The sequence below is a fragment of the Leucopleurus acutus genome, assembly GCF_964270905.1.
Source record: "Leucopleurus acutus genome assembly, chromosome: 21".
NCBI lineage: Eukaryota > Metazoa > Chordata > Mammalia > Artiodactyla > Delphinidae > Leucopleurus > Leucopleurus acutus.
The window spans coordinates 9,635,301-9,651,214 of NC_139163.1; the positions used below are offsets into that span (position 1 = coordinate 9,635,301).

Sequence of the window (15,914 nt, forward strand, 5' to 3'; positions counted from 1 at the left end):
CGAGACACAGCAGAGAATGTGGGGAGAAGAGCCAGCAGGTGGAGAACAGAGGCGATGTCTGTGCTGGAGAAGATTATAAAATGCTCAGAAGGGGAAAGGGAAGAGGGGCTGTGATCCTAAATCTGGCACAGATACCTGACAGAGTAGATGCTGGATTCCTCCATAATCCAAACATTAACAAGATGCCCTGTTTGGATATAGTAATTTGAATGGTGTTATTTATTGATGACTGAAAATGTGCATTTTGAGTTTTATCTTATTGAACTCTCATTAGGCATATTGTAAGTGCTCGGTACTCCTACTTACAGATAAGAAACAAAACTTAGAGCTTAGAAATTTGCCCAACGTTGCAAAGCCAATAATATGCATCAAAAACAGCATTAAACCTAAGCAATTTGACCATAGAACACAGGCTTCTTAACATTAGGGTATATAAGTAGTTGTTGTCTTTTTTATATAAGTAGTTTTTTAAGTTTTATACTACTTCACCAATATATGTAGCTCTCAAAAAAAGAGATACAATAAAAGAGGCCGTTAATACTACTATGCTAATTCTGACCAATGAAGAGAAATTTGTGGTTAACTGAGGAGAAATGAGCCTTCGTGCTAGACTACTCCCCACCCCAAGGCACCTGCACCAAGAGGGTGTTTAGTACCTAAGTGGCTCTTCATGGGTGATTTTGTTCTCCATCCTGCATGGTTCCTGGGCCTCTTGCTTACCAATCCCACTATTATTTTCTTTCCATTTCTTGTCATTTGAATTATTCCTTTGTATGTTTCCATGGTTTTGAATGTCTTAAAAGTCTGGGTTTCTACCAAGCTAAATGACCTTGGGTAACCTTCAGGCTCACGCGGACCCTGTGAGGATAAACTATATAGTCATGGAAGGAAAATGACTCACAGTGACGAAGGAGGTAATCGCTAGGGATACTTGCCAGAAATTCATATACTTTGCAAAAATAGTCTATATGATCCCATGACTTCAACTCTAACAGAGAAGAGGCAGGACCCTCAAAAACCAAAACAACCCCCAAAACTCTGACTTTAAGAAACAAATCACCCCAATGTGGAGGAAATGGGAAATTACCCAAGGAAACAGAGACAGTTACACCAGATGTCTACAATGAATCCAGTTAAGAGAATGAAGTACACTTGAAGGGCCATGTCCTGAAGGACAGATATGCCACGAGCTGGGAACAACAGCAGTATTCAGGACCATGAAATGTAAGGCCCATGCATAAGTGACGTTTGAAATAAAACCCAAGTTCACTCATCAGAGTGGGTGTTAAAGGAAGTGGATGAAAGAAAGCAGAAGGGCTCAGCTTCCTCCTTATGCTGTCTTTTCTGTAAAGAAGAATTATGATGTGAATATGAAGGTTAGAGAATCTTTTATATCAGACACTGGAACCCCAAGAAAGAGAAGGAGTCCATCAAAGAGAACTTGAGAGTTTCAAGTACAGTTGAGTCTCCTGGCCAGGAGAGTCCCATCCAAGCAAGCTTCGGGTACCAGGGAGAAGTTGGCCGAGTCATTGGCTCCTGTGGGATGTCATTAAAAGGAAGTACTCTAGGGCTTCCCTGGGGGCACAGTGGTTGGGAGTCCGCCTGCCGATGCAGGGGACGCAGGTTCGTGCCCCGGTCCGGGAAGATCCCACATGCCGCGGAGCGGCTGGGCCCATGAGCCATGGCCGCTGAGCCTGCGCGTCCGGAGCCTGTGCTCCGCAACGGGAGCGGCCACAACAGTGAGAGGCCCGCGTACCGCAAAAAAAAAAAAAGAAGATTGCCTGAGGGACGGTACATGAATGATGTTCAGTGGATTGCTGTGATTTGGGAAGGAGGTTTCCAGGTGTTTGTTTCTCTCTCCTCACTCTAGTCCTTTCCAAAACATTTATTTAGCTCCTGGATGAGGGCATAACACTGCTAGCTGAAAGAGTGAGAATAAATATGTGATGACAGATTCAGGGAATCTTCAAATCGAATGGTAGGCCAAACAGATTTCATTAGACGTAGGAAAATAATGGAAATAGTGTAAAATTTTACTCAAAGTAAAAAACAAAATAACTCAATGTACATGGTGAGGAGAAAATTATGAAATCATAGCACACACAGAAGGACTGGGTGTTTTGGACAATGGAAGGCTCGTTTGTGCGAAGAGATGCCTCTGACACTGATATTGTTTTGTGACTAGTCTCCATCTTGTTCCGTGAGCCTGGGTGGCCATATCTGGGGTGATCATTTCAGTTCTGTGAGACAGTTTACATGGGCTCTTGAGGAATTGAAATGTGTGTGTGGTGAAGGATCTGGTAACCATGACACTGGAGGAATGTTTGGAAAACTTGTGATCCTAAGTTTTGCTGAGAGAAAAGTTAGGAAGTAATTAATATCTATTTTCAAATATTTAAAATAGTTGGTGGGAGAAAGAAGAAAAGAAAAAGAAACAAAAATAAAATTAATTAAACACATCTGCCAAGGGCAAGGACCAGGATTGCTAATGACATTGGTGAAACAGCTCCATTCATTGGTTTGAAATAGCAGATGCTATGTACAGAAAAATCGTTTTCAGACCCAATATAAGAAATATTTTCCCTTATTTATTTTTTAACATGTGGGATCTGTCCAGAAATGCAGTGAAGACTTCCTGTAGAAGGTGGTTGGCCACCTGGCAGGGTTTTGTCTGGCGTTCCATTAGACTCAGCTTTATTAATCCTACACCCACCATGCTTTCTCCATCACAATGCAAAATACTTTGGCAAAAACATTTTTCAAGTTGTGCGTGAGGTATCTTGGAACAAAAACGCTTTTGCCTGAGATTTTCCTTCTATTTCATGGGGAGCAGGGATCGCTTATTTCTAGTGGTGGTACGATGGTTATTTCCAGTGGTTTCCGTCAGGGAAGAATACGCCGGATTCCTTGATGATCATTGCAGCGAAAATGGCCAAGCGTATGCACAGACGCTGCCACAGTGAGAGTCTTGTGATTGGTAACGGTAGGAGAGCTGGGTTTAAGGAGATGACGGGTGATTTTCTTTGTCTAACATTTGAGAACCTAATCTTTGCTGTGTTTGCAGGTACCTAGTCTGAATTCTAAGCTAGAACCTTTGAGAAAAGATAGAATAAGGAAAGCTGGGCAACCCTGTGTGCAAATATAATTATACCTAAAATTTAGGCAAAGTGATACATTATGTGTATCAGAGTACATTTTTATAAGGGTTAGCCCGCACTTAATCAACGCCATCATCCCTGCTGTACAACTGGGCTCTCCCAGGGTGCTGTGAATTGCCCCGGACTTGTTCTGATTTACCATCTGTGCTGTGCGATGCTACAGACCTCCCTGGGCTGGAGAGTTAAGCACTGAGAAGGCTCACCCCGTATCTGCATATCAGGTAACTTACAGTCCATCAGGGAAGTTTTACTGTCCCCATGCTCCCTTAATTATTTTCTTCTGTTTATCTTCCCTGTGGTAGTTTGCACTGATCCCGACACAGAGCACACCGACTACACGAGGTTGTACATTTGTAATCCAGGTCTCCTATCATAGAAAGCTACATTAATCTTTTAATACCATTTATATCATTTAGACTTTTTCAACACATAATAACCCATCATGTCTTTCCCTCTGTTACCTCTTTAATCTGTTTACTCAAGACGTCAGTGATAGATTGAGACATTTCCCACCTAAAGAACATTATCTTTTTTTCATTAGATTATTTTGCTATTATCTGAAGTAAGTTTGCATTTGCTATAATGACCTATGAGGAGACGAATTCTTTTGTAAATATGATATCATGGTGACACATTCATGTGGCTAAAATAGCTAAATGACATGATTCAAAATATCATGAGACCATGTTTTTTCATAGTTGTTAGGGAATAAAACTGGAAAGTATTCAAATGCCTTGTATTTGATGATAGATCCACGTACAAATTTTTAATAAAACAAGTGATTATGACAATGCTTATATTGCAGCAAAAGGATATTAGAGCAGAAAGATTAACCCCTCCCTCCTTGATCTTGGTACAAAAGTGATCTGCAGTATAAAACTTAGGCTGTATGGTAGTCAGGGAAGGTAAAATATGTGGAAACACTCAGTGCTAATCTTCCCGTTTTACACCTACATTATCAGTGGCTCGCAGATAAATGTCACAATATTCCTCCCAGCCACAAGTGCTTCTGTCTCTATTTCTGAATATTATCTAGTGATTTTCATTCAATTCCTCAAGAAATATTGCACAGGATGTAAAGGTAAATAGGAGGTGGTTCTTTTTTCTTGTAAGGAAATTATCATCAAAGGAATAAATAAGATAAAAACCAAGTATCTTTAATAAAAAGTTGAGATTGATGAATGTCAGGAGAGAGGGCCACGCAAAGTCCTCCCCATACCCAGGGAGGGAGCCACTTTGATGAACAGGGGACTCCAACACACAGAAATGGACTAGGGTCATCCCAGAAATGAGAGCCACAGAACAGACAGCAGCTGCACAGGTGCAGAGCTGTGAGGCAGGAGGTCCTGATGGTTCGCCTGAACCAAGCACATCCCAGGCTGAGGCTTTCTGTGGTCACATGATGCTGAGGGACGGTGCTAATATGGCAATGTGATCGTGGAAAGAATTCACGTCCTTTCACGAACACCCCCTCTAGATCAGGCAGGGGCTAATGCTGGTGCAGAGGCCATGACACTGCTCTTAGAACTCACAGTCTCAGAGTGGAGATAAATAGGTAGGAGAAATTCTATTTCTATCTGCTGAATTCAAATCAAAACAACCCTCACCATGTAGGTATTGTAAACAGATGGTACTGGAGATAGAGTCTCCTTCCGCAGGGAACCCTACAATAAGGGAGATGTTTGCGTTGAGTATTAATGGGCAGTAATTCCTTTAGGGTTTGTGAAGACTGCAAACACAGGGTGGATTTGGGTAAAGTTATATGACATCTTACAGGCAGACAAGAATGTGAAAGAAGTTTTATGCAAGAGGGCAGTGTGTGCAAAGTGATAGAGGTAAAAAGTGTGGTACATTGACGGACTACATTAATAAAAAGGCAGATTAAAGATTTCTGAAAGCCCCAGAGACTACCCAAACCATGGTACTGGCCTGAAATTTTCTTATCAAATATGGTTTAAAGTAATGGCCATTGGCTAGGGTGTGTCAAACAGAGATGTGATACAAACGTATTTTGTGGCAAAGGGATGGGCCCTGGTCGTTGGTGTTACTAAGGGCACAGAGTGTTGCACAGCCCATCACACCGGACCGGCCGATCCCTGCCAAGATTCACGTGCTTTCTGCGATACTACATTTTCTCGGACTTCCACAATGTTGCTCAACATTACCCCTCAAAATTGCTCGTGGAGAAAAAGAAGTCTCCTTTGTGAGAACTCAAATGCATTCCTTTAATATGCACACATCTGGAGATTTAAATGCCATCCATCGATGTTTAATGCTCTTAAACGTGTTCCCTGTACATAAGAGGATCTGATCCATCTGACATTTCGTGACCATTTGTTAATACTCAAGCGGTGTTTGCTATTGGCTTTAGAATTCACTGCCAAATACCCCTGCCTTTAGCCCCAAGCTGGAGTTATCACTGGAATGGGCAGAATGAAGCAGATTGCATTTCTAATTCTCTTGCAGGTACAGCGTACTTTCAACGCTTATTATTTTATTTTCAGCAATAAGTACCAATAATAACAAAGCAAACATGAAGGTTGAATATTTGGTTTGTAGATTTTCTAAAAATGTATGAATGTATTCAGTTTTAATCCCCAAACCAATGTTTAGTATTTGTACTGATACAAACTGGCACAGTGAAAAGAAGGTGACCTTATAATAGGGAATTCTGGGGTGGGGGGGGCGACGTGTTTGTGTGTATGTGCGAGTGTGAGAGAGTGTGGCCTTAGGACAGGAGAGAGATCCAGCTATTCAGTTCCTATTGACGCACAGGCCCTGCAGCGAGGATGCCCAGCACAGGGAACTCCTGTAACCTGGGAACCACGCGCCCAGCAGGTCCCCGGGAGGAGCAGGTTTCCGTGGCACCAGTGGAACTGTATTAAATTCCCAAATCACAGAATTCACTTCTGAAATTGCACGAGTCTAGGTAATTGTAAGAGACTCTAACACACGTTCCCTGAAAGTATTCAATATTTGAAAGAAGCATTCAGACTCTGCCTTTGTTGTGAGGTTAGGCACAGCTGACATCTGACACTCTGTGTCTGTCACTCAGCAAAGTCACCACTGAAAGTCAGTGCGGTTTGTCAGGTTGCAGACCGTGATCAGTGCAGCATCAGAAACAGTGATGCGCAGTCCAGAGAGCTCAGCTAGCTGCTGCAAAACCCTGCCCATGGGTGGGACTCCATCTCTACAGTGTACGTGCACGTGACTCCCAGACAGCAGGGATGCAATGGCAGGTATGGGGACAGAGGGCGCAAGGGATTCCATTCATCCAGGGCGCAGTTTTCAGAATATTCACTCTGCTACTCAGAATCGTTGTACGACACACACTAAAACAACTGTGTGTACACTCTGGACAATAACGTTCTAGGACCACTGCTTGGAGAGGCTGGTCCTGCTGAGGCCCTGCCCTGGGGGATAAACGCGTTACTCGCGGGAAGTGCCGGTCCCCCTGGCCCGTGTGCTGGCCCAGGCTGTGTGATGTGAGGGCCGTGGGCTGGCGGCTTCTCTGTGCTTGAGACCATGAGCTGGGCTCCCACACGGCTGGGCCGCCGTCTGCCTTCTCCAGTTCCCACGCGGGATGAGTTTGTGGGAAACCCTCAACCCAGGAGGAAACTGAGAATCCCCTTGCCCATCCCTCTTTCTCCCTGGGTCTGGCTCATGGCAGCCCCAAGGCAACTTCTCCCTGTGAGAGGCGACTGGCATTCATTCAACCTGGCCGCCACTCTGTGTTTTAGCGAAGTTTGGTAGATTTTATTCCTCCTAACTCAGTTTTCGAGAAAGACCGTTAAAAGAGATTCTCTTTTCTATTTGGGACATCTAACTAAAGCATAATAACTAAAATATAGTAAATAAAAACAACACAGCTTTCGTTATATCTAAAGTAGCATAAATTTAAAGGCCAGTGATTTTCACAGAGGAGTCATTTTGCAAATGAGGTGAAACCTGCAGACTCTTGTGACCCACTCACAGGTATGAAATCTCAATTTTTCTGAAATTCCATGGAATTCCAATTCCATTGTTCACTTCGTCTTAACAGGCCAATTTGAATGATAGTTTTTAACGATATAGTGTGTGAAACAAAGAGAGTCACCTGACTAGAACTGGAAAATACCCATCCCAGCATGGAATTCTTGATTCTGCTGCTGATTCTCTCAAGAACAATTTTAAGCAGTTGGAGAATTACCCGTTCCATATAATGCCTGTCTTCAGCAGGGAGAAAATGGAGAATTAAAATGTAAAGTTCTAGGAATGTGGAAGTAGTAGAATTGGTTATTCACACTTAACTAAAAGAAAATTCAGCAGTTCCTTTAGGATATATCTCTGTATCTATCAATCAATCTGTCCATTGAATTAAATATCATATGCAGTTACAGTTTTGCGGCATTCTACCTAATTCTTTAGCTCCTTGCTAGCCAGAGCGCTCAGGCTCTGATTAGTGGCAGATTATTAAATTCACGAGTAGGATTGATGTAAAAATAAAATAGGCCACATGCTTTCCACTTAGATTTTCTGTCCGCACTTTAATGGAGCCATTTGTCAGGAAATTCGGCTTCCTTGATTTCCTAGGTGTGATGACACTGGCTACAGAATTGCCTGTAAAAAACATTTAGTGATCTTTGTTTAAGCTGAAGCCAAATGCTAATGAAAAAGAAACAAGCAAACAAAAGCACAAACACAAAACCTAGGGACCTGGCATCACAGTGTCGGATCTACTGGATAATCACATTATTTTATTTAGTTGATATTTTGTTTTGAAATGTGCAGGGCTGCCCTCATCCCAATTCTTTTTTTTTTTATCCAGTTAATAGAGTTACTTATCCTTCTTTACTGCTTTTTATACTCAGTGGAATAGTAATAATTTAATGCACCCAAAATTATGGAGATGTAGGACATGAAATATGTAAGGTCATAAACTGAAGAGGGTAAAATGGGTGCCCTTCTGGGAAATGCATAGTTTGGTCCAATAGCTCCATAGTCTTCATTTTAACTGAGACTCTAAAAATAAATAAAAGTTCTCAATTCAGGGACCATTCTCTCACCTTCACCTGGCTAACAAACGTGCACCCTTCAGGCCTTAAATGTTGCCTCTTTCAGGGTGTCTGATGCCCAGCTGGGCTACATGTCCCTCACTACTCCTCACCTCTTTTTAGTTTTAATGTACTTTTTATTTATTTATTTTTAACAATGTTTATTTATTTATTTATTTTGGCTGAGTTGGGTCTTAGGGCCCTTCATTACAGTGGGCTTCTCTCTAGCTGTGGCACGAGGGCTTAGTTGCCCTGGGGCACGTGGGATCTTAGTTCCCTAACCCGGGATTGAACTGGTGTCGCCTGTGTTGCAAGGCAGATTCTTAACCCCCTGGACCACCAGGGAAGTTCCCCTGATCCTCACCTCTTTAGGGGCAAACACTCTGGGGCACTTTCTGTGTCAGACCTCCCGTCTCTTTTATGATTGTATCTTATTCTTCCTTGAATCCCCAGCCCCAAGGACATTGCTGGCCCGCAGCTAGTCAGCATTCAATTATTGCCAATAAAGGAAAGCCACCTAGGAGACAGTGGATTTGGAAATGCTTTGAAAATGTGAAGTTACTTTATCTCTATTCACTTCATCAAATGTTTAATGAGTGACTAATACATGTTAGACGGTCAGCAGATATCTGAACATAGTTACAAAGATAGAGAAATGCTTTTTCTACATAGTGTGTCTATAACAAAACTGGGGCTACATTAAAAAAATTCACAAAGGACATATCCCAGTATTATCATAGGATAACAGAATCTTAAATTTGAAATAGAGCTCGGAGTACATTGAATTCAAATTCCACCTCATACAGTTTTTCCCTTCTACAACATTTCGACATGGTACTGTTGAAATTTTGGTTAAATGCTGTAAGTGAAATATTCTGTATTTGTGAATAGCACATAATTGGTCTAAGGCTTTGAATGTTTTAAAGAGGAACTCACCTGAGGGCTGGAAAGTTATACGAGTGACAAACAGATTGTTCTCTACCAGCTTCAGATCCAGAAGTGACATCATCCACATGTACTTAAAATAGGAAGTGAAGTTTGAGGTGAGGCTGTCAATTCTTCCTTCAGGCACTGAGCTGAAAGGGAGTGTTTTTGAAAGACATCCCTGATTTTCTTTAGGTCTTTAAGGCCAGTTCCTCCCAGAACTGAAGCGTCCACGTGTCAGAGAAGAGTTGCTGTTGGAAGCCTTTGTTTCCACACAAGCCTGTCAGCCTTGCCTTCTGGTGTCTGGGGTGCACAGATATCTCCTTGCCGTGAGGAGTGCTTATTTGCCGGCTTTCAACAGAGAGTGCGGCCTTGAAGCATGTGCTCCTACTGAAAACTTAGATGAAAACAATATGATTGAGGTTTAAAAGTGAGTCTAGCCAGTCGTGTTTGTCCAAGTCAAGAGTGAGGCTGTGCAGATCACGGAGAGGGAGGGGGACTTTCTGTCACAATGTACCCTTTCCAGCATCTTGGTTACCCTGAGCCCGGGTCCCTCCTCTTGGAGTGCTGATCAGGTTCAGGATACCCCCCAAATGCTTGACATTCTCTAGAGTAACAGCCAGGAATCAGGTGGCCCACACTCTCTTTGAGGATTGGAGTGTGTTATTTTGGTGTGTGCTTCTAGAAATTACGTCATTTCCTTCTCGCCTCGGAAGTGGCTGCATCCCTGCAGTGGGCCCGCGCGTGGCGGCTCTGGCTCCTTTCTTGTCTCGGGGATGCGAGTGGGGCTCCACGTCTCTATCTGACGGAGATGGCCGTGCAAAGCCCAGCCTCCGGGAGGGAGCCCGCATCCGTGTTCCAGGATAACAGCCTCAGAAGCTCTCCCTTCAACCCGCGGAGAACATTCAGCCTCCTCCCAGTTCCCTGCTTGAGTCACGCCTGGTGTGGGGGGAGGCGATCTGGCTTCTGGTCAGAAGCAGCTTTATCGGTCTGGATCCGGCTGAGTGGAAAAGCTGCAGAGGTGACAAGAGATCAAGCGAATCGAGCACAACTTGACCCGACCTCTTACAAATGTTGGGGCAGAGATTCTGCTCAAAGAGGGATACCTATCACCGATGCGGTTTTCTCCCTCTGTCCTCTGCAAAGTCATCCTGCTGATAACAGATCTAGTTCAAACCTAGGATAACACAATGCAGCTGCATTGCCTTAAACAGAAATAGAGGGTACTGTTGTGAATTCTTCCAGAATGGTGGCATTAACCCTGAGTGTCATATGACAGTGCTTTGGCCATGCTCTCAGCTTTGGGGTTGCTGTGCTCTGAGTAAAGCACTGGCAGCTGGGTGCTCTATTCGGGGCGGTAGTGGCCAGGCGAAATCCACCCCAAAACGCTCTGCAGCCACTCCAGCCTAAGGAGCGAGTTTTAGTGGACAATTTAGGAACTCTCCTTGTCTATCCGAAACCCGTGTGTCACTCACATCCTTTTCATGTCAGTTACTGCTAATGCTCCATAGTTCGTTAACAAGATACTCTTTCCGTGTACGTGAGGAGGGGAGAGGTGGGGGAGAGGGGCAGAGAGGAGGACGGATGGAGGGGAAGGAGAGAAAGTGGAAGGAGAGCGAAAGAGAAGAAGGGAATCCCGCCTCTCCTCGTTTTCCCGGACCACACAGCACCTTCCTACTGTTACAGAGAAAGAATACTCATGGCGCTCCTTAAAGATAATGAGGCAGACTTCTTTTAGGACCCTAGCGATTGGTGTAGGGACCAGGGTGATGGGATTTCACAAAGATATGGCTCAACCCCAGATGCCGTGTGGGCCCGTGGGGGTCACAGCCAAGGGGCAGGGAGGGGGCACAGATGGGACATTCCTGAGAGGGAACCTCAGGGCTCGGAGGGGTTCTGGCTGAACCCCCCTACCAGTGGCGGGTGGGGATGAGAAACTGGATCAGATGTTGAGGCTGGAGGGTCCTTGTAGGGTGACTTAGAAGGGTGCTTGCTAAAGTTGGCTTTTACAAGGAGGTGCACAGGTGGGCCTGGGGGGAGTGTCAGGAACCGGATTAAAGCTTTTTCAGGCAAAGAAGCTTTGTCACTCCTCAGCCTTCGACTCACGAAGGACTGAAAATTCCTCTAGCTTCCTTCCCCACTTGGAAGCCCTCTGGTTCTGAAGCTTCTCTGACACCCTGTTTGCCAGCGACCTCCTTACATATCAGAGTCCTCACATCAGTACTATTTTCCTCCCCTTAAGTATTGATGTTCACCCCAGTTTCGTCTTTGAGCCCTTTCTTTCCTTGCTGTACATACTTTTCACGGGCGAGCTCAGCCACCTGTTGGGTTCAGCCTCCATCTGTAATCTAGCTTTTCCTAAATCTCTGTCTGCAGGGTGTCCCTCCCCTGAGCTCTGGACTTCTGTGTTCAACTGAGGATGTGACAGTTTCCCCTAGACATCAGTTCAAACATAACTCAAATGGACATTTTCTGAAATTGAACTTATTTTCTGATATCAATCCTTCCTTTGGAATTTCACAGATAGTTCAGGAATCTAGTCTCTCACGGGAGATCCTTCCATCCTTTTCTTTGCTACCCATTTTCAATAGGGTTACAGAACTTATATTAATTCCAAGTATCTCTTCCTTTCTTTTGCCCTTTATTTGGAAATAGAATAAATAGATAAATAACATAAAATATCAATAAGTAAAAGAAATAAATGGAGAAACCATAACTGAGTAAATACCTTCTAACAGTTTTATATTTGAACTATTACTTATGTTACCCGCAATTGTTGAGAAAAATTCATGAGTTGAAGAAAACTCTATCAAATAAAAAATATATAAATGGAAAAAATTCCAATAATGTTTGCATTCAGTGCTGTCAGTCACTTGACAATAAAGATAAACTAATTTTGAATGTAGTACTTTTATAAGTTTAGATTCTTTTATTGGCATATACTTGATTTACAATGGTGTGTTAATTTTTCCGGTACAGCATAGTGACCCGGTTTTACATATACATATATATCCTTTTGTATATTCTTCTCCATCCTGGTTTATCCCAGGATGTTGAATAGAGTTCCCCGTGCCATACCGTGGGACTCTGTTGTTTCTCCACGAATGTGGTACTTTTATAGAAGACAAGCTCTCCAGCGTGTTTTTGTTGGTTTTGCTTGCTTTTCAGCTGGCCACTGCGGCTCCCCGGATCCCATCGTGAACGGCCACATCAGCGGTGACGGCTTCAGTTACAGGGACACCGTGGTTTATCAGTGCAACCCCGGTTTCCGGCTCGTGGGGACTTCCGTCCGGATATGCTTGCAAGACCACAAGTGGTCCGGACACACCCCAGTCTGTGTCCGTAAGTACAGCCTGTGAACTAAGTCAGTGGGTGCTTCCCTTCGTGGTGTTTTCTTTTGTCATTAGGTCGTAACACAGACACATTTAAGCTCAGAGAAAGGATGGAGAGCTGTCGGAAGAGAGAGAACGTGGGCGCCCCTCCCTTTCCATCTTTGGTCCTTCTCCCATTCCATGTCCTTCCAACGCCTCCTCCAGGCTCCCTCCACTTTGAGTTTGCTCACCAGCTCATCTCAGATGGGTCCCAGGATGAGGAATGTCAGGCATTCATTCTCCCAACGTTGTCCCAGGACGACAAGGTGGAAACAGCATCCCACCAGAGGAGGATAGAGGTGCTGGGTCCGAGTCTGCAGGTTGGCTTTGCAGGGGCCCCACGGTGGCCACCCCTCAAGCGTCTGTGTTGTTTTGTGTTCTTGTCATTGCTTCATCAAGAACGCAGAGAGTTTGTACGCAGTCGTCCCTTTAATAAAGAGATGAAATTGTATGTAACCATTGTCCTCAAACTTTATAACTTGAGAGACGAATGCTGACTCCTATTTTTAGAAGAGATTGTACCCTTATGCAAATTTCCTTTTAAACCAATTTTTTTTCCTAATATGTTCTTTATTTTCCTAAACAAAGGGATTGTTGATGTAAGTTTAGGACAGTGACACGTGTTCTCTGTGGTAGTGCTGTGGTAACTGTACACAGTTCAAGGGTGAAAGCTTTACTTAGAAGAAAAAATTGTTGACAAGATAAATGAGAAGGAAAACACCAGTTTTACAACTGTGATGTGTTTCTTTTGAAAGGGCCAGTGAAGGATATGTTCATGATTTGTATTGCTGTTATTGTGGACATGACATAGTGAGGGTTGGCTATGTTCCAAAGGACCATACAATAGGGAATGTCAAAGAAAATATGATTTGAGCATGTACTCCTATTTTTGCTAATTTCATGATGTTTAAATTGATATTGGATTAATTTATACATACACAATTTAAATTATCATCCTAGTCCCTATAATGTTTCAAGATGGGAGTTCCACAAAGTTAGCTGGTGTGTTCTAAGGGGAAAAAATTCAGAACTCACGATTAATACAAAAATTTAGCATCTCTTGTTTTTCACTGCTTTATTTTAAAATTACCTGATATTCTATCATGATGTAAGAAATAATAATGATGATGATGAAGAAAGTACATTTGCCAGGCGCTAGTTATTTTCCACGATTATAATAAAAACTTGTGGATTCAGCCCATGATTCTTTCTCTCAATATTCCCTTCCAAATATAAACACAATCTGCAACATATCTGATTAGCTGTCAACCCCTTAATTCATACATTTAACATACCTGCACATGTATTAATAAGGAATGCCAAGTGAGAGTGATGACTTGTTAATGTGGACCTGTCTTCCTCCGTAGCCATCACCTGTGGCCACCCAGGGAACCCTGCGCACGGCTTCACTAATGGCAGCGAGTTCAACCTGAATGATGTCGTGAACTTCACCTGCAACACCGGCTACTTGTTGCAGGGCGCATCTCGAGCCCAGTGTAGGAGCAACGGCCAGTGGAGCAGCCCTCTGCCCACCTGCCGAGGTAGGAGAGCTTCCTCCGGGGTTAGTGAGGGCTGAATCATAACACCCGGGAGCCTGTCTGCGTGCATAGAGGGTGAAGCTTCCCCTCCAGAGTCAGGGCTTCTGCAAGCGCCTTTTGTTGTGGTGGGAAAACATTTCTGAGTATACCGCGCAAATCGCTCCATGGCCTCTTTCTTGCTATTGGCCAGATATTCAATCAAACAACCCTGGGATTCTCTACTTCAAAGACTACTCGTCTTCCGTTTATCTTTCTTTCCATTTATGTGCTCATTTATTTCTGCCACATATATTCCACATCTTTGGTCCCTAAGCTTCTAGCCTTATGGATATATTTGAGAAGTTCTTATTGCTTTTAAATCTCAAGTTTTAGAAATTCACTTCTTTAGAAATCGACACATAGATCTGGACTAACGCCTACATTTCCGAGGGAATGCTGCTTTGTAGTTTTTGTATTTCTAGATGTTTGAGCTCATGCTATTTAAGGTTTTGCTTCAAATACTTTCCCTTAAAACATCTCCTTCAAATATTTTCCATTAAAACATCTCTCTTACTGAAGACGCATGCATGTCCTTCCATGTGAAGGTGAAGTTCTTTGTTGTTTTGGTTTGGAATTTTTGGTAATAATATGGTATTAAAGGCAGACACTTACGGAGGTCCCTTGCTCTGACAATCACTCATCTTCCCACTGGGCTCCAAGGGAGCTGTATTCAAATGCAACAATAGCAGAATGGGAATCCAGGCGTGTTTTAAATAGCAGTTATGTGAAATTGGCTACAAGCTGTCGAGTCTGGCACGTGTCTATATCAGAGAGCTTGGCTTAAGCTCAAAGACAAAGTAAAGCCTCCTAATTCCACTTCCCTCTAAAACTCCCTTTTCAATGTTGGAAAGACTTGCTGTGAAGAGCAGAGACCCCAGGTTCCCTGTTCTCACTGTCCCCAGAAAGCAGGCTTCGGGTGTGTCCTGTTTGGGGGGGGATGGAGTATCTCACAGAGACGCCCCTGGTTTCTTGTTCCAAAGCTCCAGCTGGTCTCCTGACAACGTGGGGCTCTGGTCAGCTTGGCCATTGACAAGTTCATCTTGTAGGTTGTAGGTTATCTATTATAATTGTGTTAGTCAGGGCCATGGAACGGGGTGACCAGGGTTAGGGGACATCTCGGAATGTGTGAGCCAGGGCAGGAAGCTGGCTTCTAAATGACCTCTAGCCCCTCTGCCTTCCACGTGGGGCCACCTTGGCAAACCCTAAATGCTGACCGAGTATCGTGGTGCACGTGGCTGTGATGAGCACGGTGACTCGCTCAGCCTCACCCTCACCTCTCACAGGGAAACGTGGCGCCCACGTGTCTGCCAGGAGCCCTGAGCACGCGGACAGCAGTGGAAAGGCTTAGCTGTAGGTGTCTGGCACCCGGTAAGGCAGCTGCAAAGATTTAGGAAAAGATTAAACACTTTTAATCAAACTGTTTTCTCTGTCCTCTACAACAAGGAAAAAACAGCACAACTGAAAGAATGGTTACAAATGAAGGCCCTTCAATTTGGGTTCAGTTTATCTTCACACAGGGTTACGGCCTAACTGTGCCTTTGATGCCGTAGGTGTACGAGAACCATCTATATCCATTCCCCCCAAACCCTTCTGCCCAACTTAATTTAATATTTATTAAGCACCTGCTGTGTTCCGAATGCTGTGCTGCACACTGTCAGTATAGAGATGGGTGTAATACTTCATACCTTTAAGTAGATACCATTCCGGGGGCTGATTAGGGGGAGAAGGTCCCCACGGCTGCTGAGACTCTGTCCACTGGACACAGTACATTCTGGCGAAATGACAGATTGAGTAAGTTCAAAACAGCAGGCTTTTAATTATCGAAACTTTTTTTGTTTCTGTACTTCATTT

The 15,914-nt window shown here is 43.8% G+C and overlaps 1 protein-coding gene across 1 annotated transcript in view; it reads left to right on the forward strand.

Annotated features, from left to right (window-relative positions):
* Window positions 1-15,914, forward strand: part of CSMD1 (CUB and Sushi multiple domains 1) — a gene marked incomplete at its 3' end in the record, with an annotated part of 1,744,596 nt that overhangs the window by 1,689,206 nt on the left and 39,476 nt on the right. Inside the window, exons 53-54 of the mRNA XM_082863948.1 lie at window positions 12,284-12,457; window positions 13,854-14,027. Coding sequence (XP_082720074.1) covers window positions 12,284-12,457; window positions 13,854-14,027 — 348 coding nt within the window. The remainder of the gene's footprint in view (window positions 1-12,283; window positions 12,458-13,853; window positions 14,028-15,914) is intronic.